Genomic DNA, 26,095 nt, shown 5'->3' with positions numbered 1-26,095 from the left:
AAATCTGGCGAAAGAATGCAGTCTTCAAAAAATGAACAACTTTAAGAGAAAAGACAAAAAGCTTTACAATTTTGAATGACAAACAGAGAAATAATAGGACAGATCCCCAGCATGCATAAACTGTCTCAGCTCCATTGACTTCAGTGGAACTATGAGAATATAGACTGGCTAAGGATCTGACCCTTTGGATACATAGCATTAGTATATGCAACACATGGGTTTAATTAGTAAGCAAAGAAAGAACTACAGACGGGCACTAAAAGAATGCAGGATGCTTCAGAGAAAATATGTACTGCCATTTGTGTAATGAGTAAAAGGACTTATGGATGAGTGAGGGTCATTAAGGGTCTAATTCTGCCTTGCTTGTTCACAAAGAGTATTGCTTTAGTCCATGAGCACTCCCAACAATTTTAGTTGGAATACTTATGACATAAACTCAATGGAAGCCAGACTGACAGCAAAGGTGAATTAAGAAGACAGAGTCATTTGCTCGGAAATATAAAATATCACAGAACAAGGATATGCATAACACTAACACTTACAAGAAGTAAGGGGGAAAATGAACTAAGGAGGCAAAAGCAATAACTAAGATGAAAACAGAAATTAATGACAAACAGAAACATGTGTTTCAAATACATGAGAAAGAAAGAATGAGGCAAGCACTCAGTCAAATTATCAAGGGCTAGACTGAAAATTTAATGACAGATGTTCATGTTGCTCAAAGCCAACCTTCCCCTCCTCCTCCACAGCTTTCACAAAGAACCTAAATTTTGTGTGCATCTTCAAAACTAGAATATGTGTGTTGATTATTTATTTTGAATGAGAGAGAAACAGCACTGGATTAAATATTAAAATGCCCACACCAAGATTTTCAAATCTGGGAGCCAAATGTTAGGTGCCTAAATAAGTGGCTTGATTTACAGAGACAACGAGCACTTGCAGCTCCCACTGACTTTAGTGGGAGATTGTAGGTGCTCAGTATCTTTCAAAATCAGTCTAATTATTCAGGAACCAAAACATGGATTTAGATGCCTAACATTAGGCATCCAAGTTTAAACATTCTGGCCTCATCCCCCTTTTGATGAAAAAAATCAAACCAAACCAAAACCACCCACTGCCAGCTAGGAATAACCTGAAGATAGCCAGATCTTTGACTGAGAGGACTGGCACTATGTGCCCCATGCTCATGACTGATTTTGTAACTCATATCTACGAAAGAAGCCACACGCCCTCAAAAAACTCCAGCTGATATAAAATACAGCAGTCCTTCTATTTAACAACACAGGACACTATGAACTGATTGCCTCAGTTCTCCACTGTATGCACTTGCTCTCCTTCCACTTCCATGACCTCACACAAAAGCTAAAATCCACTAGAACAATTAAACTGAGGGATGCTTGTGAGAGCAGAGAACTTTCACAAGAGCTGGACCAAGATTATGAACCCCCCCCATCTCCTCGCAAAAGATAACCAAAAAAAAAACAACCCCCAAATCATTTTCAGAAATAAATACAAACCCCATTTATTTGACTTCACTTTGCCTGAACAATTTCTTCATGTCCGTGCATTCACACCCATCCACTCACTCACACAAACCATAATCAACCAGTTAGAAAAACCTATAAACTAATCACACTACTTCTACAAGCTGGAAAGGAAGAAAAAGAGATAGTTGTTATTTCTATATTGAAATACTTGGGAGGTGCTCAGAAACCATGATGATATGAGGCCATATATGTGCAACAGAGGCATGAAGTGTGTTACACTCCTTGTTGGTCTGGCCAACTCCTATTTTGGCTTACATTCTTTACTGCCTGTCCTAAACTACGGTGAGTTTCTGCGCGCTATTTAATAGCTGCTATATTTTACTCAAAAGCTGTCTGCGTGTCCGTGGTGGATGAAGAGACTATATATAATCGGTAAACTGCTTTGAGATCCTACTGCATAAAAGGTACTAAAATAAAATGTACAGTTAATCATTATCAAATAATTTCTATGTTCTTAAGTTCATTTTCTTGTCCATCTTGAAGTGGGAAAACTAAAATCAAACACAAACAGCCAACCATGATATCCAACTTTATGAAAGATTACCTGTTAAAAATAGTTACAAACAGACTACAGTTTACCCATTCACTCTTAGTGCTGAGAGTGCCCCAACATCTCCAGTGTTAACTGGCTAATGTAAAATGTATTAATGCAATCCAATCTCTAGTGCCAGGGGCTTAACAAATTTAGCTGCTAACACTACTTGTAAAACAAGAAAGGACACTTCTGATTTCCATAGCTTTGTTGCTCTCTGTCTGTATAGTAAACGTGATATGACATATCATCTGTATGATCCTGATAACTGTTTAAGTACATTATAATAAATAACTAAATAAAGTTAAAAATATTAATACAGTAGGACCAAGACCATAACAGTTTATTTTCATACTCTAGAGCAACATATAGAATTATCTTTTAAAAAACAAAAACAGCAGAAGTGAAACTAGTAAGAACAAAACCTTAAAAATAACAGGTGCATAAAACTTTAATTGTCTTACTTGTAGTTTTTTTCCCAGAACTTGACTGGTCTGGCATATGATGTGATAAATATGACACTACCAAGAAAGGGACTCAGTGGAGTAGAAAAGATCGAAGTGGCCAGAGTTTGAAAGAAAAGCATAGCTGAGTCTGAAAATTCCAAGTTAAGGTAACATGAATGATTCCATCACATTTCTAAATCATTCTTCAGGCCACTCCTAACTTATTTTATTTTTTGCCATTTTTTCCAAAGCATGTGTGTGGGGGGGGAGCTCTGAAGTCATACACAATTAATTATCAATATGAAGGCTATAGCTGTTCAAGCTTAAATAGTTCTAATAATAAGGCCACATATTCAGGCGAACAAGTTGCAGGGCGGCATGGCTAGCAGAGCCACCTCTGTCAGTTTTCTGCCAGAGTTCCTCTGTTCCAGGGTTGGGGTGGAAAGATTCTCTACTGGCCTTCTCCACCTGCTTTAATGCCACTTACACAACAGCCTTAGTGGACCAGAGAATATGGTACAAAGATCTCTTATCCTTAAGCACTTTGGGTGAAATCCAGAGCCCACTGGAGTTTTCACTGATTTCAATGGGTGAAGGATTTCACCTTGTTTTTTCCCCGCAAAGCATGGGTCTATCATGAAACCTGCTGTCCTGAAATGAGGATTTCCAGCAAGTGGACCTCACATTAGTTCACTGAATATTTAGCATGTAAGAGGAGCATAGTTTAGAAAACTTGGGACCAAATTCTTGTTTTGGTTACACCAGGCCCTTGAATTTCTGGAGAGAATGGTACATGCAGCCTGTTGTCATGACAGACTTAATCATCCCATTTTATACCTCACTTGGGAAAAAGGTATTTTATCAAGAACCCTAAAGCTGCTGGCAAGTGTCAAAGTACTGGGATTACAACACCAATGGTGCATCTCTGAAAACAGAATTAAGGTCTAATCACTCAAGTGCAATAGTCTTTTGATTCAGCCTTTTCTAATAGTGGCCAATATATAGATTCTGCAATCTTTGAGAAACTAACGCTCAATTTCTAATGCATGGTTTATTTTAATAATTGAAAAATATTCACACTGCAGTTTTTCCATTAAAAGCCTATGAGCCAAGCTTTGGAAGCAATATGCAGCATTTACAAACAAATATTTCGCAGGAATTATCGCTGAAAATCCTTAAACTTGTTAAAAGAGATTGGCCTGGGATGGTGTCTGAGTGCATTAGTGAGCTTGCAAACTAAGCTGCTTTAAAAAGCTAAAGTTCAAATACCATCAGAGGGAACATAAAGGGAGAAAAAGTTCAATTGTCATATTACACTGGAATCATAATCTGTGCTGGTTCTGAAAGATGAAGAATTATTTTCAGCTAAGGGGAATGATCATAGGAACTGAAAAGATGGGAAGAAAACAAGGACGACAGATAATGACAGTAGATAGAGTCTTTTTAAGACTGCTTCAAAGTAATTAACATAAAAATAGTCAATATCGTAAGTTAGGACTTTTGGGACTTCACCATGAAATGTTTACATTAAATATACAGGTAAAACCACAGCAACCTTTGGGTTTTCTTCCAGTCAAATGACAATGATTATTATATGTAACTTGGAAGACAATTCTCATTTGACTTTTGGAGAGTGGTTTTAATTAAGAGTGTCACATACATAAACCTGGCATAGGAACAGGTAAGAGCCCTCTTTCTTTAAGTTGAGGGATCTTTTTATAGTGTTTGTATCCTATAGGCGCTACGTTTTCCAAATTTCAGGAGAGGGAATTTTTGTTGTTGTTGCCCATACTTTAACTATTGTAAAGTGTCATGTATACTTATGAAACATGATAAATAATTTTCTAATTAAGTTCATTTCTAAATATTCCTTACCTCAGTTTGATGTGTACTGTGGGTAATCATCTTTGGCTGCGATCAAATACTTTTAACTCATGGCAACTGATGTCTTTTTATTAGGTTCTCCTGTGTTTGGTAGCAATGCACTGATTATGTCCAAGTATTATTACAGTACTATGGTATTATAGTACTTTTATTACCATGAATTTAAAAGCTTACTTTCCCTATATTATGTTCCAGTTCATTTTCCCTGTGCACCATCTTCTTTATGCCTGCTATAACATAAGACTCACCATGCTAGGGAACACCCACAATTATCCCGCATAGGGCAAGGATGGATACAGCCAATACTGGGAGCTTCCACAAATTCCCACAAAACGTGCACTGACTTATTTTAGGGCAACATGGAAGAGAAAACTGGCTAAAGGAGAGAGCAACTGGATCTGTGTTTTGCCAGAGCCTGTAGCTGTGAAATCTTCCAGAGTGGGCATGGAGGGGTTATTCTAAATAGGTTCCCATCTACATGCATATACTGAAGGCTGGAATAAGTGATTGCAGAGATGTTGCACTACAGTCCCATGATATGTTGGACTTTGGGTGAATTGTATCCCCTCCAATCCATACAGACCAACTGAGTCTAGAAGGCTTCCTTCTGAGATCAGTGCTGGAGTACAGGTTTCTGAGTGGCAGTAACTGGAAAAAGTATCTGGGGCAGATGGGTGTTTTTGGCTCCCTTCTCTGATGTCACTGCTGGAATCACGAGGCAGCAGTGGCAGCACATTTCAAACAGTGTAATCTGAAATATTAACAATTCTGCTCTTGATCCCACAGCCATTTTACTCAGGTAAAGCTCCCCATTGACTTTTAACTATGTTAACATCAACACTGAGGTTGGAATTTATGGAGTGTAGTTACATCGTCTAGTCTTATATACAATGGAAACAAAAGCTATTTAGGCTCTTAAGTCACTTAGATGCTTTTGAAAATTGTACCCTACATTCATTAGTAACTGCAGGATTAGCCCTGCTCTATAGCTCTCACACTCCCAAAACATTCACTGAGACTTCCAAAACCAATTTGATCACTTACAGATATTGTATGAATTATATGCAAAATAGCAGCAGTGAGATGATCTACTTATCTTCATAGATAACATGTTAGAGTGGGTTCAGAACATGGGAGGCAAAGTACTTATTAGGTTATGTGGAAAAGGCTCCACATTGCAAATAAAAATGGTAAGAAAGAAAACTTTTAATATGATGATGGAAATAAGTGCCACTACCAGTCTTCAGTTTTGAAGGGGCAGGACATAGAGAGAAAATGGGCTAAATGATTACTGCACACCCCAAACCTGTAAACCCCTGAAGACCAAATTCTGTTTACAACAAGCACACAACAAATCCCACTGGCCCTTAGTGTGTACATTTGATTGACTCTTTACACATACATGCAAGAACATTAAAATAAATGCATGTAATGTTTGGTTTACTGCGTAATCACTCACTGGGTTTTTTCTGGTTTTTGTTGTTTGTTTTTTTTTAAAGAAAGAATTAAATGAAAGATATTATGTTAAAGTAACATTATGATTGGGAATTTACATGAACATAAATTAGTTAATTCGAAGTTACGGTTCCCAGATCAGTCATACTGTAATTTGGTCCTTTTGTGGTTATGTAGCATTTCTGCATTATTTTTATAGTGATGATGCATAAAAGTTAATAGAAAATTCTATGCAAATACAAAAGGACAGAGTTGTTGTTGTGGTAACAGTAACTTATTCATGTAAATTTTAACCATAACATTACATTATGATACTGTTTTGCCTTTAACAAGGATATCGTTAACTTAAATAATAGATACCAAGTGTAAATGTACTTCAACAATAACTACATAAATCAACTAAATCCTCTTCAGTAATTGCCTTCCTTTTGAAAAATCCTACTTAGGGATTTTATTAACTTTAAAGTTACTGTCACTGTACAAAATAATTGTGATTGAAGAGAAATCTTCTTCAAGTATAATCTTCAGTTTTGAAATGTTCTGCTAAATAACTTTAAATAAACTTTTTCATTGCAATTCATAGCTAAAAATAGAGAGTCAAATTAATACAGAATGTGAATTTTGATGATAGCTCTTGCTAAGCCTACGGCTTTAAAATTTGTTGGAGACAGCTTTACTTTTACAATACTTTTGTCAATAATGTCTTTTTGGAATCTTTCCCTTTGGGGGTTATTTTGAGTATGTTTCCAGCTATCCTATGATACTTCATGTCTTAGAACAAAAAGTGGAAAATTTTAAGAGGAGGAAACTTCCCAACCCACCCAATGGAAAATTTGTATAAAAGAAAATCAAAGTCAGGCTACAATTAAGATGGGAAAAATTTAGAAGGATACAGCAGGGAAAAACCAGTTGAAGTAAGTCCCTGCATTTCAGATATCAGTCAGGGCTAACTGTTAAAAGGATTAATGTTTTAGAGCCCAAGCCTTCGGATGCTCAGCACCACATAAGAACAGCATTATAAAGAAGACAGTCCACCCAGGATAGAGGTACTGTACTGAGAATATTTTTTCTACGCAAGACACTCTAAATTTTGTGCTGGGACGAGCGACAATGTTATAAGAAAAGGGCATCGACTGAATATGAATGGGTGAGAAGGAAACTAATAGCATTAAATATCCTGGTTCAAATTCTGTTCAATCCTCCAGTTGCATTTACTAATGCAGTCAATAGATGCATCCAAATAACAGAGAAAAACTGGGTCCCCTGTGTCTAAAAAGATCCTTATTAGAAGTAACACAGTATCCCAGATTCAGTGTAAAATATTTTCACTTTTTTATTAAATGTAATTAATTATTAAATGTTACACTCTTTGTTCAAACCCTGTATATACGTGAACGGTGAACCTGACAGTAAACACACACCCAAAAAACACGTATAAAGGATATGAGGTATTGCAAAGAGCTGAGCGAACACGTGAAATGAAGACCCCCAAGCAATCTGCCAGGGAGCAATGTACGTCATAACAAACTGTAATTTTTGCAGGAGATCCCACAGCTGAAAGCAAAAGAAAGAAAACAAATTGACATTGGTATCAAGGTAATATCAACAATAACATTTAAAAATTCTAAATCCTTTACAATTGTGCATTGTACCATAACTCTACTGGAATGAATGAAATTCAGTTTCTATTCTGCTACTTTTTCCATTGACATTAAGGTCCTGATTCAGGAAGATACTTAAGCATATGCTTAACTTTAAGCACATGATTAGTCTCATTAACTTCTCAAGTGTTTACATTTAGATACATGCTTAAATACCTAGCCTAAATGGGATCTAAGTGATTTTCTTTCAAAAACATTTGTGCTAAAGAGGGAATAAACATTGTACCATTATGTGCTAATTTGGTTATATTGCTAACTTGTATTATTATGCGTTAACTTCTATGATGTTATTTTAGCACCACCAGGGAAAACTGAAGAACAGGCATGTTTCTGCTGGCAGAGATACCCTTATTAAATTGGGATCTCTTGGCTCTAAATCTATATGCAGCCTAATCATCATAAGTCTTTGAGATTTGTGTCTATCGGTTTCCTTTCATGTCTTCAGCTGTTCTTGTCAGAGAAACAAAAAACACATTCTATTAAATTATACTTCTTCAAAAGTTCTAATATATACATTTACAAAGCCAGAGCAAAACATTCTTTTCCTTTTACTGTGCATGACACTCTGGTAGAAAAGGTTAGAGATAACTATGTTGGGAATATTAGTGAATCTGTAACAGGTGTTCAGGAGAGCAAGCTGGAACCCTTCAGACAACGCACCACACAGTGGTGACAGGACAGCAAAATACATTGGTTTTGACTTTTGTAAAACATGCATGGTGCTACTATTGCTTGCTCCTGACTCAAGAACGATATATGGATATTTCCTGAAGTGGTAGATTTTTACCCCTAGCTCCCTGTGCAAAGGCAGAGCAGGAATTTTCTGCTGACTAGACTGGGTCATCAACAGACTCTGTAATTGTTCCAAAAAGCATCTTAACGTGTGATTTTTAGGATACCACATGCCTTAAGAGGAAGATGTGGCCCATTGCCTTTAGTAATCTGGACTACCTCTACTCCCGCGTGGGATGGGTTATCAAAGCGTATTCTTATTATAACATTTCTTTAGATCTTGAGTGTTTGGTACAGTTCACTAAGCAGAGGAATAAAATATTATTTAGGGAATGTAAAGTTTTAGTGTTGCCAGATGTTACTCATGTGACAGTATGAGTAACATCTTGCTTTTCAATTAGTAAAAAGTACCAATATATTCAGTGAATTTAAACTTCTTCATTCCTTTTACTATAAAGTGGAAAAGCAGAACATATAGATTTTAATTATATTTATTTTATATAGACATGCTCTTTATTATACTGATCATCTTTAGAGTCTTCTGTAAGGTAAAGCTGTTACCGTCTACAAAGTATTTCCTCATTGGAAATACCATCTGACCTAAATGTACAAAAAGAGAAAGACAAGCTAAAGGCCCTGATCTGTAAAAATATTTTTTTACGTATGACTGTTCTTATCTTGTTGTAAATACCTGATATAACATTTAATTCTGTGGGTTAATTCAATAGCAAGCTTGGGTAATTACAGTTAGTTACATTAGAGTTGTCTTGTAGCATTTGAAAGACATTTTTGTTTGTTTCTTTAACTATCTCCTTGTCTCAGGTCCGGTGGACTTCTATCGTAAGTGTAGCAATTAACAGTTGATTTAATAAACTGAGATTGAAGTTGGTAAGGATACTTTGCAATGCCTCTATCTTGCAAAAGCTTCTGTCAGCATGGACCTTTCCGCTTGTGTGGCATCAAGTGAGACTGTGTGTGGATAGATCCCTTTGCAGGACTGGGGCTAAATAAAGCATTAAAAACATGCAATTTACCTGGCATATTTAATTCTTGTAAAAATAATTTTGTTTAGTTAAAACAGAAAAAAATTAAAAATATATTTGTATGCTTCATGTGTGATACAAATATCCTCTGAAACCAGAGTCTTTAAATACAGAAACAATTTTTACCCCATTAGAACTGGATGCCAGTTCTTTCTGGGTGACTAGCTGGTGAGTCTTGCCCACATGCTAAGGGTTTAGCTGATCGCTATATTTGGAGTTGGGAAGGAATTTTCCCCCAGGGCAGATTGGCAGAGGCCCTGGGGGTTTTTGCCTTCCTCTGCAGCATGGGGCACGGGTCACTTGCTGGTGGATTCTCTGTACCTTGAAGTCTTTAAATCATTATTTGAGGACTTCAGTAACTCAGTCTTAGATTAGGAGTCTATTACAGGAGTCGGTGAGTGAAGTTCTGTGGCCTGCGTTATGCAGGAGGTCAGACTAGATGATCATAATGGTCCCTTCTGACCTTATGATCTATGAGTCTATGAATTCCGCTTTTTAAAATTCCAGTTTAGGCCTGGGGGATTCAAGAAAAATATGGGCTCAAACTTTCAAATGTTTCTGTAGTGTTTAATGTTCTATCAGTTCTACTTGACTGACTGTTAGCTCCTTTTGTTTAGATTAAAATCTGTTTTTGTAGGTCTAACTATTTTACTGTATGTGTGTGTTTACATATGTACTTATGTACATACAAATTAACAAAAATATTTCTTTTTTAAAATGGTGAAGTTTTTTGTGTGTAGAAAGTACTAAATTAAAACTGACACAATCATTTGTTTGGTTTTGTTATGTTGAAGTTTGCAGCAGAATTGATTATGCCCCCGATTTATAGCCTAATATTATTTGAAACACATGCCACCTCTGAAATCCTGGAAAAAAGAATTTACTAGAAATAGTAATACTTTTCAGTGCTACTGCCACAAGCCATTATAAAATTCTATTGGCAAATCCATTTGAATCAGTACCGAATAGGTTTTGTACAACCTTTATCTGAATCTGCTTCAGAAAGTTTGAAGCCTTTCATGAAGTTTGAAGCAATTTCATGATTCTCACCTAAATGAGATATATACCATTAATGCATTAAAAGAGTGCTCATCATTTTAACAAAAAATGAAAGAAGGAAACTGAGTTAACATTTATCCTCTTCAGAGGTTAACCTAATTCTTGCTATCTATTGTGTTTCAGTAGCAAATTTTTAAAAAATTGATACATAAAAATCCATGTTATTAATCTCATGAGTCTCTTTTTTAAAAATGCAACATATAAGACAGGTAGAGAGTGTGATCAGTCCAGGGTACTTGGAGTTGAGTTTTTTAAGCTCTATTCACTGCCTTGCTGTGTGATCTTAGGCAAGCCATTTAACTTTGCTGCATCTAAATTTATCATCTGTAAAGTGGCAATTAAATGTACCTAACACACAGGGTTGCTGTGAGGCTTTATTAGGGCAAAGTTATCTGCATAATGCTAATAATCTGCTCTCTACATGTGCTGATCTCCCACTGATATCAACAGGAGTTCAGCACACCCAGAGTGAACTCCACCTCTTTGCAGTGGGCCCTGCAATTGTCCTCCACACTCTAGAAGCTCCACAGTACCTGGATATGGATGGCAGAGTGACTACATGCAGGGCTTCTGCATTCCTTGTGTACCAGAGAAGTGTGAAATTTGCCAGCTCTAAATGGAGTAGTATGGGTGTGTTTCACCTAGAGGGAGGGGAGAGGATCTATGCAAATATTCACCATAAAGGAGACAAGACTTGTACCTTTGGTGTTTGTAGGGTCCTTTGAAATTTACAGATGATAGGCACAGTATAACAGCAAACAGCAATAACATCAGTCTTCCAAGCTCTGTAATCCTAGTGACACTGAGCATAATAAATGTATATGGCAGAGAATAACATAACAAGCACCAGACAAACCATGCATGTTTTATCTTGGGAAAATGGCAATTTTCATTCCAAGAGAAAGAAATCCGTTGCCTGTGGGTGAAACTAAAAAGCTTCCCCAGAGATTTGGAATTAGCCAGTGGAGCCTACAAAATGTGCCGGGTTAGCAGAATAGACCAGGTGGGAGATGCATTGATTTAGCATTTCTCCTGGGGTGCATCCATGAGCATGGCTTCTACAGAGCACCACTTGGCACTAAAAAATGCATCCCCCAGCTGGAGCCAAGAGGAAAGCTTGGAAGTCACCTTTGTTAAGAGCTGATATAAAGAGCTACACAGAGGAAACCATTTATAGTGCACACCATATTTCTGAGTGCCATCTATTGGCATCTTATCTTTTAGCTATTTACATATATGATACAGAACACTCATAACAACCTTCTCTCCCCTGGAGAATTCCTACCCTTATCAGTGCAGAAAGTGTGAGTAAACTGTATCACACTATGCTGCTAATGGGTGTGTTCGATCCATTTTTATGCATTGTCTTGGTTCCCTTTTTAAAAAAAACTTAAAATTTGGGGACTGTGTCAGGAGTGAAATCTGATATGGAGGTCAATGATGGAAGGATGAATGAAAATAAGTTAAACTACATCTCCAATATAAAAAAGGAAACATGAACTGCTAACCACCAGGATTATCCTGTCAAATATCAGATGTAGCCTTGGGTATTTTACTCAACAGAAAGGATTTATATGCCAGATATCAAAAGTTGAGGAAACAGCTGTGAGCAAAGAGAGTGCAGCTGATTAAAACACTGGATTTCAGTATGCACGAAAGGCAATAAATGGATTAGAATCTGAATTAATGATTTAGTGCCAGAAGCTTTTAAGTGAAACATCAGAATTATGGAAGGACTAAAAACTGGAAAGAAAGAAGAAAAGAGCCAGGCTTCCGTCATACAGTAGTAACTAAATGCACAGAAGCTTGCAGGTTAACCACAAGTTCTGTAGTCTGTATTCACAAAGACAATCCAAAAGGTCCAAAACGTTAATTAGTGGGCTATCACAAAGCGAGAAGATCGTCAGGGACAACACTTTCTCATAAAATGGGGAAAAATAAGATGATATGCATAAATTTCACTCTTCTTGAGGGATCATGGTAAGGATGTTAAACTCTTATAGAATTAAGCCTGATTTAAACAAGTTTGGCAGGTTGTTACAGCCTGGCTCTCTTAGTTGGTGTTGGAGTTGCTGTGACAGGAGGATCATCTTTAAGTAAAACCTGTCATATGGTACAAAAGCAAAGAGAAGCTATATTAAAAAAAGCAAAACCTTTATTAAAAATAAAAAGTGACAAAATGTGGAGTTTTTATTACTCTGAAAATGTATTTGGGGAAGGGAGGGAGAACAGAAGAAATATCACACAGGGAAAATGTATCCGTAGGTGAACTCAGCAGGAGTAAGACTACTTAGGCAAATGAATTCAGTGTTAATGAAGGCAAATTTAACAAGCTCTGGTTTCTTTGATTACTTATGCATCAAGACAAATTCTGAACCCTCAGAGAATTTGACTATCAGAAAATATAAGATTAGTTCATATTTTAGTATTGCTAATTAGTTCATCCACACACACAAATTAAGAGGCCATTAGACTGCCTGTCAATAGCACACTAAAGACAGAAAAAGCTAAGAAGATATGGCCTTGTTGCCTAGAGATTTAATGTCATTGGGTCTGATCATTCCGAATGTGCAAGACAGTGTGCGTGAAGATGTGTGTACTGTTTCTTTAAGACTACCAGGAAGCCAAACAGCTTTGCAAAAAAAATTAATTTTTTACTAGTCCCAAAAGTAAACAGGCCAGAAATAGTTAAAAGGCACCTTTTCTCATTTTGGCATTCCAAAATGAAATAGTCACTGGCAATGAGACAGTTTGCCAGTTCTGAATTTTACGTTTTTGGCATTCAGTACGATTTTAAGCATGTTGTTGCCAGCTCCCATCACTCACAAGGGAATGGACTCACAAAGAGAGAAAAGAATCCTCCAACCAAAAGCATCCATAGTTGCTCTGCTGAGCTTATAGGGCAACCTTCTACATTAGTCACTGGAATGAGCCCAGCTCAGCTGCTTATGGGTTAAGAGGTCAGAACAGAACAAATACAGAGACAAATCTTCATCCTACAGCAAGTGGCCTTGCTTAAAAGTATAGGAGGCTGAGATACACCAATTCTAAGAGGTTGCAGGCTGAATCCTAACCCAGAATGATCCAGGAGATACAGTAAGATCCTACATAAGAGATACTGATCAAGGTGCTCAGTACAGAATAAATAAGCAGCACCTTAACTGGTTCCAAAGACAGTTGAATTCTGTGACACGCCCAGAGCAATAGTACTATTACCATAGCCTTAAAGCAGATAAACCTGTTGATAAGAGACATAAACCTCTTAAACAGGAGTCTATCCCTTTGGGGATTTGATCATCCAGGTGAATCAGCTGTACCAAAAGCTCCTCAAGATCAGATGGTGGCCAAATTGGTATAAGAGGTGAAGCTGGTTAGAGCACCCAGATCTTTAATTTGTTTTAAAATACAAACTCTTTTTAAAGATTGTTTATATAGAAAAAAGGGAGGGGGCAGCATAGATTTGAGGACGTGCATATAGTTTACTTAAATCTGCAGCGGGAAGCCAGACAGGAGAGAGGCTAGGAAGGTTCTAAGAAGCAGCTCTGCAGTGAAGCAGAGAGAGACAGAGTAGCTTGATAATACTGTTTTCTTTATTCTATTTAAGTTCTTGCTTCAGAGTTAGAAGAAAGCAATTTTTTTTTATTCTCTACCACTGTCACTTGGGGTGGGATGCCTCCTACACCTATCATCTTCCCAGGACCCTACAGAGGGATCTCTACTGGGACCAAGATCTGCAATTAAGGAAGGGCAGGAGGAGACAGTGGTAAGTGCAGTGTCCTCCCAGCAACCCCACAGTGAGTGCGCAGAAGAGTTAATGCAATGTTCTAGGAGCTCTACTAATCACATCCCATAGAGTAGGCTACTAATTTGCCTGGATATGATTTATATATATAACCAAGCCACTGCATCAGTATGTACACAAAAGGCCAAATTATGGCTTCCCAGTACAGGTGGTAAATAATGAAGAGAACGGGTCACTGATTCAGAGTGACCTGGATTGCTTGGTAAAATGGGCACAAGCAAACAATATGTGTTCTAATATGGCTAAATAGCAACATATATATCTAAGAACAAAGAATTCAGGCCATACCTACACGATGGGGGGACTCTATCCTGGGAAGCAGTGACACTGAAAAGGATTTGGGGGTCATGGTGGATAATCAGTTGAACATGAGCTCCTAGTGTGACACTATGGCCAAAAGAGCTAATGCGATCCTATGATGCTGTGACTGAATGAACCCCTATTCACACTCTAAACACCTTTGTAATAATCTTTGTACAAAATATGCTTTGTGATATCATTTGAAAACCATTAACTTGTTGGTAAATAATACTGTGGTAAAATGTACATAGCAAAATTATATGTAAAGTTATGAATTCTCCCGATTGATGTTAGTGGCACACATGCAAATACACATAGCCCCAATTAAGTAGGACTGGTCAAGCAGGTCTTAACCATAGAAATGTGTGTTTACCATAATTTACATATAAGCTGTAAACAGAGTCCTCAGATGACGAGATGGAGAAGACAAGGAAAATCTGCATTTCAACAAACAGGTGAGAAGAAATAGCGTGCATTCTCTATTACCGCCAGACACCTTGTCATCTTCTTTACTGTTTGAATAAACTTTAACTAGCTGTTACCCTCAGGAAAATGCATTTCAAAGGGTAACAGAACTATAAAAGTGAGGGACAAAACACCTCAAGTTCTCTCTCCTTATCCATCTCTCTCTTTTCCACCTAAGAAGACAAACCAAACATTCTATGGGCTTTGGGACCAGATCATGACCTGAAATTTGGTCAGCCCTGTTGCTGGAAGCATATGGCAAGAACTTCCCCTTGAACCATGTTGTTTTTTAAGTTTAGAAAGTGTTTTATCTTTATTTATCAGAGCCGGGACTATTCAAAGGCTGAGCCCGGAGAGGGCTACAGAGATACCAACAGAGGGATACTGCGATAGGCCCCTGATGGACTGCATATCCCGGAAGGGGTCTGTTCTATTTCACATACAGACTGTGTGTGTGACTCAGCTGAAGAGCTGAGTCACTGAAAACCCACCTGAGAAAACACCAACAGAGGTCACCATGAACTGAGAGACCGCAGACACAGATGACCAGTGGGAGCATTCAGAAGAGGTGGATGCCACGCTGGTACAATCCCCAAATAGTTCATCACCCTCCCAGAAATTGAATAACCTTCCAGTTTCCCTTTGATTATGGAAAGATCCCCAATGCTGATCCCTTTCACATACTGAGAATTCTAGGATGACACACATTCAGTTCTTGTTCCCATTTCATCTTTGCCTTACTACTGAAGAGTATTTTCTCAGTTCTTTGTAACTAGATCTTTTCAGCTAACATAAGCACCCATAAACTGTCACATGGATACTCAGGATGACTCCCAGGAAGTCCTGGGAGAGTGGTGGCTCATTTGAAGTGATTTCATAAATGTGTAGATTATAAGGCTAGAAGAGACCATCATGATCATCTAATCTAGCCTCTTGTATTGGACAGACCAAAGAACTTCATCCAGTAATTTGTGTATCAAGCTCATAACTTCTCTTTGATAGCAGATCTTTTAAAAAGACATCCCATCTTGATTTAAAGACTAACAATAGGTGCATTTGGAACCAGTGCAAAATATTCTGGGATACGCCTGAGGAGGGCAGGTTGTGAACAGCTAATGTAGGTTCGCACTACAAAAAAGGTTGAGAACCCCCTACTTTAGTTCAATTAAAGCAGTCATTCTTTTAAAATAAATAAGCTGCCCTAAGCATTTATCTTGTTCCTTTTCCATGGCAAATTTGAAACCCAATATGGTGTACTCAATTAGTGTACTTCTAACCAGTTTTAATATAAAACTTTTAAATTCTACAACTTTCATATGAAATTTAGATGAGGGTAAATGCCTTCAAAAGAGCAGTATGTTGGTTGTGACACATTAATAAGTCATTCAGCATTAAAAAGAACTGAAAAGTGCATGTTGATTAAAAAGAAAAAATCCCCAAATAAACAAACCGGGAGTCAAGTTCACTAAAATCTCATGTTATCTGCATCACCTCAATGCAAGTGGCATGGTTATTTGCAAAAGTGGATAAAATCTGTGAGCAGTCATTTTTGTTGGAATGCCCTGATTTGGTCAGTGAGCAGTCATATTGATTTGAATTCTCTGATTTGACTGGATTACATTACTAGAATCATGAGGGGGGGAAGAGGGAAGAAACACAATCACTGGGAAATTCAGAGATATTCCATCTGACATTACTAGTGGCGCTTATTCAACAGAAGCCTGCCTAAGGATCAACTAACAAAACTGTGAATGTCTGTCGAACTCAAACGTAGTTTATTCCAGTGTTCGGCAGAAGAGAAAATGGATAGGTGCTCACTGCAGCATCACTAGAGCATGCAAGCAGTTTCATATGCACTAACTCTGCTAAAAAATTACCATCAAAATGATTATGTAAGACATAACAGTAGAGTCCCATTATCCAGACAGCGATAACCTCACACCTTTAATGAGCAAGTAGATCCAGACTGCCATTTTATGAGTCAGTTCTGCATAGGCAGAGGTGGTGGTAATAAGAACTTGTTTTTTATCTTTATAAAAATAATTGTGAACATTGAGATGACTGAACTGTGCATTGATTGAAGCTGTCAGCTCTTCTTGTTGCTGATGCTGTACAGACCACAAAGCTTTCAAAAACAGACCTGGACAGTGTCTGTTTAAAGCTGATTGTGTGGAGAAATGCCCATAGCATCTTTATATGTTATCTTTAGCCCCAAGTGATGAGATTCTATAAGAAAGGTCCATACAATTTTTTAGAACTAATAAAAGTTCATAGTTTAATCAGTGTAAAAATACGTTCTTTAGGATCTGAAATTAATAAGACTCTATATTGCTACCATCCTTACTACTATTTTTCAGAATTATTCTATGCATGTGGCTTTCTAATATAAATAATTCAGCCATTTCATTTTAATTTTTTTAAATGCCGCAAAGCCCAGGTCCACCTGCTGAAGTAATGACCTAAGGAATTTCAGGTTTAATGAGATTTGAAAAAGCTAGATGACCAGTGCTATAGCTCAGTGCTGTAACTAGGCATTTTAGCGCCTGGGGCGAGCAAGCATATCTGTACTCCCTACCATTTTTTTCATTATTTTTCCACCCCATTTTTCCACTCATGCGGCTTTGCACCCTAGGCAGCTGCACCATTTGCCCAGCCCTGGTTACAGCCCTGCTATAGCTGAACTCTCAGTCATGTCTATAATACATAACTTCAGCCCAATACGGTAGATTTTACCATAGCAAGCCTCTCAAAAATACAGTGTGGTAGTTTCCATGTATTTTACCATGTACCTTGGATTATCTCACTCTTACTCTACGCACTAATCCACCTCCTCCAGAACTAACATTCCAAATCTCAGAGCAGCCAACATTCAAATAGCCAACATTTAAAAACAAACAGCAAAAAACCTCCTCTCACCTGCAGCCACAAATATGGAGCTTTCAACAAAAAATTGTGACATGGTGATCTTCAGAAGTAATTACTGATTCTGAGTGCCCAATCTGAGACACCTTAAAGGGGCCTGCTTTTTAGAGGGCAGCACTTACTGCAGCTTCCAAACCACCACCTGCAACTCTGGATCTTCCTTACTCTTTTTAGCTAGTGAAAAAGTTGAGAGGATCTAGGGCTTCTATTAACCAAAATCAACAACAATCTCTTTGAGAAGAGAATCCCACCACTTGAGCACACCATAATCCAGCTAGTACTTAAGAATCTGTCACTCAACACAACCAACCTCTCCAATTATTACCCAGAAACCAACTTCTCACTTCTGAATAAGCAAACTGAGAAGCTTGACCAAGATCCTACAATTCCATCAATGTAGCATCAATATCCTCAACCTTTTGCAGTAAGGCTTCAGATTAGGATATGGAAGAGAGACAGCACTGGTTGCTGCAATGGTTGGCTGACCTTCTTGTGGACAAAGGATGGCATCCATACTTTTATTGTTAGACCTCTTTGCAACATTTGATACAGTTAACCATGGAATCATGCCTTTCCCCTCTCAGAGATGTGGCAAAGTTTAGCTGGATCACACTGAGGCTATGTCCACACAAGGGTAAAGCAAAAAATATTCTCATTAGTGCTACTACTGGGCCCAGCTGCATCAGGACTCACATACCATGGTGATGGGTGACCATATTAAAAAAAAACAAACCAAAGTAGATAATCAGTGTTAGCACTGGTGGGAGCCGTAGTGTAGACAAAATTCAAGCAATTTCTGATATTTTAGCATCATGTCAATTTAACCTACTTCTGATTTCAGAGGAGCTGCACAGGTTGTGAATTAGGGTATAATCTGGAATTATCAAAGAATCGTAGAAGTGTAGAATTAGAAGGGACCTCAAGAGGTCTTCTAGTCCAGTCCCCTGCACTCAAGGCAGGACTAAGTATTATCTAGACTGTCCCTGACAGGTATTTGTCTAACCTGCTGTTTAAAAATCTCCAGTGACAGATTCCACAACCTCCTTAGGTAATTTATTCCAGTGCTTAACTACCCTGACAGTTAGGAAGTTTTCCCTAATGTCCAACCTAATGCCCTCACTGCAGTTTAAGCCCATTGCTTCTTGTCCGATCCTCAGAGCTTAAAGAGAACACATTTTCTCCCTCCTCCTTGTAACAACCTTGTATGCACTTGAAAACTGTTATGTCCCCCCTCAGTCTTCTCTTCCCCAAACTAAAGAAACCCCATTTTTTCAATCTTCCCTAATAGGTCATGTTTTCTAGACCTTTAATCATTTTTGTTGCTCTTCTCTGGACTTTCTCCAATGTGCCCACACCTTCCCTTATGAAGAGAGATTTAAGACTGTATGTATTACTCAGAGGGGGAAAAAAAGAGAGGAATATGATGAGTCCATGACACTTGAGAGTTAATAATGTAAAAATAAGGAAGAAACTTGAGGTTAAGGTTAAGCACAGTATAACAAGGATAATGGCCTGAAACTAAGACAGGAAAAATGTAAGTCAGACATTAGGAAAAAATTTCTTATCATAAGGATGATTAGATATTGGAATAATTTCCCAAAGGAAGTTGTTGAGTCAAACACTAGAGGCATTCAAAGAAAGACTAGATAAAAAAACACTCATGCAATTAATATAAAGGGCAACCCTGCACTAATGGCCTAAGAGGTCCCTTTCAAGTCATTTATGACTGTATTCTTAAAAATCACACATATGAACAAATAGTAAATATGAAGTTTCATACAGAAACAGAAAATGCATTTAACTTTAAATCTATCAGTTTTATCCTCCACTGAGATTTTTTTTCTGTGATAACGATGGCCTGCTTCTGTTAAAATGATATTATAACAATTATATTTAAAAAAGATATACCAGCCATTTATCAATGCAGTGATATTGGATATTCAAACTATGAAAATATTTTATATCAAGAAAACAGTGGTGTTTGTAAACTTGCCTTGTGAAACACAATGGACATCATGAAGAAATCCAGCAAGAAATTCTCGGAGATATCTCTGTAGTCAAATTGGAAGAAGATTACAGTAAAGCTTAAAGTAACAAATTGATGAATAGGATTACAGAATGAGGATCGGAGCAGCTTCATCCCAGCAATTGTTATCAGGAAAATATCACAGCTGTGGGGGTGAGGCAAAAGAAAAACCTAATCAAGGTAATGTAACAAAAACAATTAGACTATAACTAATGAACATGAATAAATATATCAGACCTACCCTTTGTTGGTATGTCTATCTATATGCATACAGTTAATTTATTTGTTACATTAATACTAGTTTTTGTTTTAATAATTATGTTTACTTAATCCATCTGCACAGTTTTACGTTGCCAGCATTACACATCTCTGGAGTACGTACAGAGCTGTAACATGGAAACAATTTTGTATTATAAGAGTAGCATCTATTATTGTAGTAAGTTCTTTATAACGTAAGATAATTAAATAAAATCCCTAAAATAAAATTTCAACTTGTGACTTAAGTTGGGCACTATTAATTTATAGCACTACAACTTATATAGCTTTATATTAGAAAGCAGCCTGTTGCCAGCTAAAGACAGCAAGCCTGAATCATCACCAGGTTACTCCAACTTTATGCTGGTGCATTGGTGAATGAGACCCAGTATTTGTAAAATGCATTGAAAATAATCCTCCATGCTGATTACAAAACAACACAAAGCTTGCAAAAGCGTGTGACAATTGAGAGCTCAGAAAGTTCTATATGGAGTGTGCATTTTTCTCATTTTAAGGTTTACAGTTTGTGCAATTCCATTTTGATTTAATTTTTGTGGCATTTATTCACTCAGTACGTCCCATAATGCAGATCCAACTTTATTTGAGTTCAGGCCACTCAAAAAGATCATCTAGTCATCATTGTCTGAATGAAATGCCAAGAGAGCTCATTCTTACCCGGTCAGAGGTTCTTTCAATTTTTCTTGGATTTCTGAATGCAAAACTAGGGACTACAGTGAATTGTTCCTCAACTTCTTAGGACACCCCCCCAGTGGGATGAGAACATTTGTTGGATTTGATGTTCATCAAGAAGAACAAAATTCTTGGGGCAATGAGCAAGATTTTAATGGGGAAAGGTACAAAATCACAGAGCAACAACAGCAACTGAAAGATCTTTTTCCTTCTCAGGTCAATATTTATGGTCTAATAAATATTTATGTCTAATATCCACAATATTTTAGGCAGAAAGGAGTTTTATGAGCATTTAATCTCTTACTATGGAATAAGGGAACATATCTTGCTGGCAATTCTGTTTACTTAAATATATTGCCACACAGGATTTTTTGGGGAGGAACGGATGTTCTTAAACTCCCAGTGGAGATATGGTACAAGTGTCCTAGATTAAAAAGTGATCTCTTTTTGTTGTTTAACCTTCTGAGGCAGTGACAATAGCAGGCAACATGGGAAACTGCCCCACACTGTCCAATGAGCACCACCAACGGCCACTACCTCCGGTTCTGGAACATTCCTGGCAGTTGCTGACTGTGTAGGAAGCAAAAGCTCTGCCACCTGCTCATTATTCCCCCTCCACGCTTGCCCCTCTCCCCAAAACACACACAGAGCAATTCCATTTTTTAAATCACAAAAATAGATTAAATTAGAAGTCAAATACATCCAGCCAGACAGGAACAACATGATGAAACTGCAAAAACACATCACCTCAAACATCCCTCCATATGCTGAGGGGAGGTGGACAAGTGAATTAGAATCTTGTAAGATGCTATCTTAAAAGTAGAATTACAGGCACTGAAAGTAACTTTCCCTTCTTTAAGCTACACACGCACACACAGCCCTGCTCTCTCTCACGGTCATAATACACCCCTCTGTAATATGAAGTTTAAAGAAACAAAGAGAGTCCAGAGCTGCCTTGCCTTATCAGGAGATGATAGCTTTGCTGGCTACTTTGCTGAGACTCTTCCAAGCCCTTTTGCCTTAGCAGCCATGTTTTTGGTGCAGTTATGCGGGTGTTGTACATGCCTCTAGCATGTCCACCCCAGAGATATTTGGTACTGGGGTTGGCTCCTGCCTCCATTACCTGTCTCCCCCCTCCCCCCCCCCCCCTTGAACTAATTATCTCTGGAGGAGAAGGGTTGGGAGGTTGATTGGTGCCTGTCCCGTTTCACTCAGATAATACAAGATTTTGGGATTGTTCTCCACTCACACTACCGCTTCCACCCTGATGCTTCCAGATAGTACCATAGGGGGCTGCTTTTCATGTGTCATAACTAGGAACAATACTTTATCCTTGTTTGGTGCAAGAGGTTCTGGGGAGCCCTAAATCCTCCCAAAGAGACTTCTTTTAAAAAAAAATTGTTTAAAAAAAATGTGGCATCCATGTGGGGAAACTTCTGTGCTTCATTCTCCCATACATTTTGCAAAGAGAGAGTCGGATAAAAATTGAAGGTAGCTACTCTTCATCTCTCAATTTTTTGAGTGATACAAGCTGATTCCAAAGTTGCCAGCTCTCATGATTTTATTGCAAGTCTTGCAAGTCTTTTTTTTTCTTTTTAGTTTTCTTATGATATGATTTCTGTATTCAGACTTCTGCAGTTTTCCCATTATCCCTCAACAGTGAAGGTAATTAATCACTGGAACAACTAAGCTAGAGATGTGGTGGGCTCACCATCATTTGAAGTTTAAACTGGCTGTCTTTCTGAAAGATATGCTATAGCTCAAACAGAAGTTATGGACTTGATACAGGAATTACTGGGAAAGGTTCTGTGGGTGTTGTATGCAGCAGGTCAGACTAGATGATTATAACAGTCCTTTGTGGCCTTAAAATCCACAAATATAAAATAGCCCTCATCTCCCATTGCTTTCAATGGGGCTAAGCCAAGCTGCCTTCAAGGAAAATGAAGGCCCCTTAGTCATTGGATGAGGGCAAGGAAGGATATAAGTGTATGGGGGGTGCAAGGAATGAGTGCACAGCAGCAGGGAAGGAGACTGCAATAGGATCATGATAAGCAAGAGGAACTTGGGGAGAATTAGGTAGACTGAGGGAGGTGCAGGGGACTACGAGGTGCAAGTGGCTGACTGAAGGGGAGTGCAGAGAAATAAGCCAAGCTGAGGAGGTGCATAGGAATATGCCGTGCAGGAGGAAAATGGGGTACTAGGGAATGTGAGAGGTGGGAAACAGTGAGGGGAAAGGGAAGGAAATACAGGGAGGCAAGCGAACGTAGGGGCCATGTGAGAGCATGGAGGGAGAACTTGTGGGATAGCCGCCATTCTCTTCCCCACTATCCTCATCTCTAAGTACTCTGTCAAGTTAGGGAGGAGACTGGGGAGGGATAATGTGGCAGCTCTCCACACCAAATGAGATAAGAAAAAAATAAGGGGAGTCCTCTCAGAGCAACTGTCAAGACTTGCATTTTTAGGTGTGTGTTTAAGGGTGAATTTAATACATTAATTTAATGCATTGCGGACTGGTGGCATTCCCCTAATGGTTAAACTATCAGAAGCCAGACCCAAATACTTTTTAAAATTTCATGATTTTGGGGGAATCCGACTCATGACTGTTGAACACTTGGGGTTGCATTCTACTTTGAAAAGCTACTATGTAAAAATAATACCTTCTTACTCAACACATCTGATCCTCCAGTAGATTCGGAGATACATCTGCAACAAGTGGCAAACTAACATTTGGCTACTTTTTGTGCTGTTAGAACTGTAGAACCAATACATCCATGAGTGTGAACTATACTATATTCCAGGCAAAATTTTCCAACACAACTATGTGATTTAGGAGCTTAAATCCCATTGACATTCAAATGAGACTTAGCCTTCTAAGTGCCTACATCGCTTCTGAAAATAGGCATTTTTTTAAATGTTGCCATATGTTCCTGTATAAAAGTGGATATAGTTTGTTTAGAATATAAGCTCTTTTGGACCAAAACCATCTTTTGGCCTATCTGCACAGTCCCTAGAATTATGGGGCTGGAGCCTCTATATACTACTGTCATAGAAAATAAATAAATACATACATACATCATTTTTCACTACATCCAAGGTTCAAAAAAATCCAATTTTAAAAACTAACATCCAGACAATCTAATTATGAATACTGAAAAAATAATGTACCATTTTTAATGGATCTTTGTTCCTGAACACAGGCCAGTTTTTTAACAATTTAGATCACTCTAGTACTGAAAAAGGCTCTGTAGTAATTCTGCTCAGTGAGCACATTGCAATCACTACAATGCTGCTGAATCTCACAGCAGTTTGTAGGTCATCAAGCAAGAATCTCTACCACAAAAGGCTGTCTTCAAAGAACGTTCTATAATACTGTGGATCAGCAACATTCAGTTCTGATTAGAATTTCGAAAATTAGACATGGAAAATGCTTATATGGTTTTCTTGATAATAGCCCTGCTAATTCAGGACAATTCTGCACTCTACATTCTTGAATGCTTTGTCCAAACTAGCCTTCAATGACTCTAGTGATGAGGCCTGTGACATCTCCTCTGAAAGTCTTTTCCACAGTCTGATAAACTTTATTGTTGCCTCATATCCAACATAGTTTTCTCATTTCATCTCATTAATCTTGGTTACCCCCAAGGTGTTACACACGTCAAACACCTGCAGACTGGTATGCTATCTCCTCATTTTAGCTGTCATTTAGGCATGCTATTCATATATAGTTCTTTAATTTCTCTCTATAAATGTCAATCTGTCTTTGTTATATCCTTATGTTATGTTAATTTCCTTTGTTATATTTTAAGGCAGTTTGAATGGTCCTTTAACAGAGCCAATAATGATAGCATTTTGTACTTACTGTCTTTCATTAATAGCACAAAACCAAATTGTGACAAATAATCAGACTCATTTATGCAATATACTACATAAGAACACTCAAATGACCATATCGGGTCAAACCAGTGGCCTCTCTAGCCCAGTCTCCTGTCTTCTGACAGTGGCCAGTGCCAGACCCTTCAGAGGGAATGAACGGAACAGGGTAATTATCGAGTGATCCATCTCCTGTCATATAGTCCCAGGTTCTGGCAGTCAGAGATTCTAGATCAGGGGGTTCTGTCCCTGATCATCTTGGCTAATAGCCATTGATGGACCGATTCTCCCTGAGCTTCATCTTTTGAACATTAGTCTGAATGTGAGTAGTCTTAAATCTATGAATCACGTGCTATGAACCATAATCAACTTACTGTGTACCAAGTCTCTTGTCTTTACTAATTGAAAAAGCATCAATAGTGAGGGCATTCAATATTATTGCTGGATACAAGATGTATTTCTCAAAACACTGAAGCCACACATAGAGTCTTTCAAACCACATTAAATGAGCAGCATCTGAAATAAAAACCCAAATAGACCATTTTGTCAAATTATTATTTTTTTAGCATATCAATATTGTATAGATAATAAATGCATTAAGTCAGAAGGACAAACCACGATTTTTGTATATCACACTAGTTAATATACCCATTAATTTATGACACTTCATGCAATCTTTAATTTTTTTGCCATGCAGAAATCATATTGTTCTCTGAGTCTAGCCAATATTTATCCCTTATACATTTTGCTTCTTATGATCACATCCGCCAGACAGGCATATATAGTAACTGAGATGGTACATACTAAAGGATAGATCCTGCTAAGTTTTTAGAGGGAAAACGTGACATGATATTAACAAACATTTGGGGTTTTTTGTCACTTCGATCACTTTTCTTACTTAAAATATTCTGTTTATTAAAGAATATTTATAATTAACTAAAACCTTTCATGTGACCTAGTGGGGAGACTGTGTGACCTAGTGGAAAGAACACTGGATGAAGACTCCAGAACCATGGGTTCTATTCCCATCTCTGTCATGAGCCTGCTGGGTGACCTTGGCTAAGTCACACCCCTGCTCTCTGCCTCAGTTTCCCCACCTGTAAAAATGGGGATAATGATTTGTAAACCTTTGTAAAGTGTTGTGAAATCTAAGGATAGAAAGAACTATAAAAGCACTAGGGATTATTTTTATTATCCCAAAGGTTCCAAAAATACTTTACAAAGAAGCAATTATATATGTAAATACAGGGATCACTTCACTCAGCAACAAAGTGCACCCACCTCTGGGATGGAATTCAGCCATTTAACAGTGCACAATAATATTATTCAACAGTTTAGACAGGAAATGACTACTGTATCCAGTTGAAATTGCAGGGGAAAATTAGGTAGGCAGAGTGCAGTCTCCC

At 37.9% G+C, this 26,095-nt stretch overlaps 1 protein-coding gene across 1 annotated transcript in view; it reads right to left on the bottom strand.

Annotated features, from left to right (window-relative positions):
* The window catches only part of PCNX2 (pecanex 2), a 200,369-nt gene that overhangs the window by 64,399 nt on the left and 109,875 nt on the right, over positions 1-26,095 (bottom strand). Inside the window, exons 20-23 of the mRNA XM_067536007.1 lie at positions 25,064-25,205; positions 19,842-20,019; positions 7,308-7,418; positions 2,544-2,671 (exon numbers count right to left, since the gene is read on the bottom strand). Coding sequence (XP_067392108.1) covers positions 2,544-2,671; positions 7,308-7,418; positions 19,842-20,019; positions 25,064-25,205 — 559 coding nt within the window. The remainder of the gene's footprint in view (positions 1-2,543; positions 2,672-7,307; positions 7,419-19,841; positions 20,020-25,063; positions 25,206-26,095) is intronic.

Source organism: Emydura macquarii, unplaced genomic scaffold, assembly GCF_026122565.2.
Source record: "Emydura macquarii macquarii isolate MOO-44397 ecotype Brisbane River unplaced genomic scaffold, CSIRO-AGI_Emac_v2 contig_3517, whole genome shotgun sequence".
Lineage (NCBI taxonomy): Eukaryota > Metazoa > Chordata > Testudines > Chelidae > Emydura > Emydura macquarii.
This window is presented reverse-complemented; position numbering and strand designations above follow the sequence as displayed.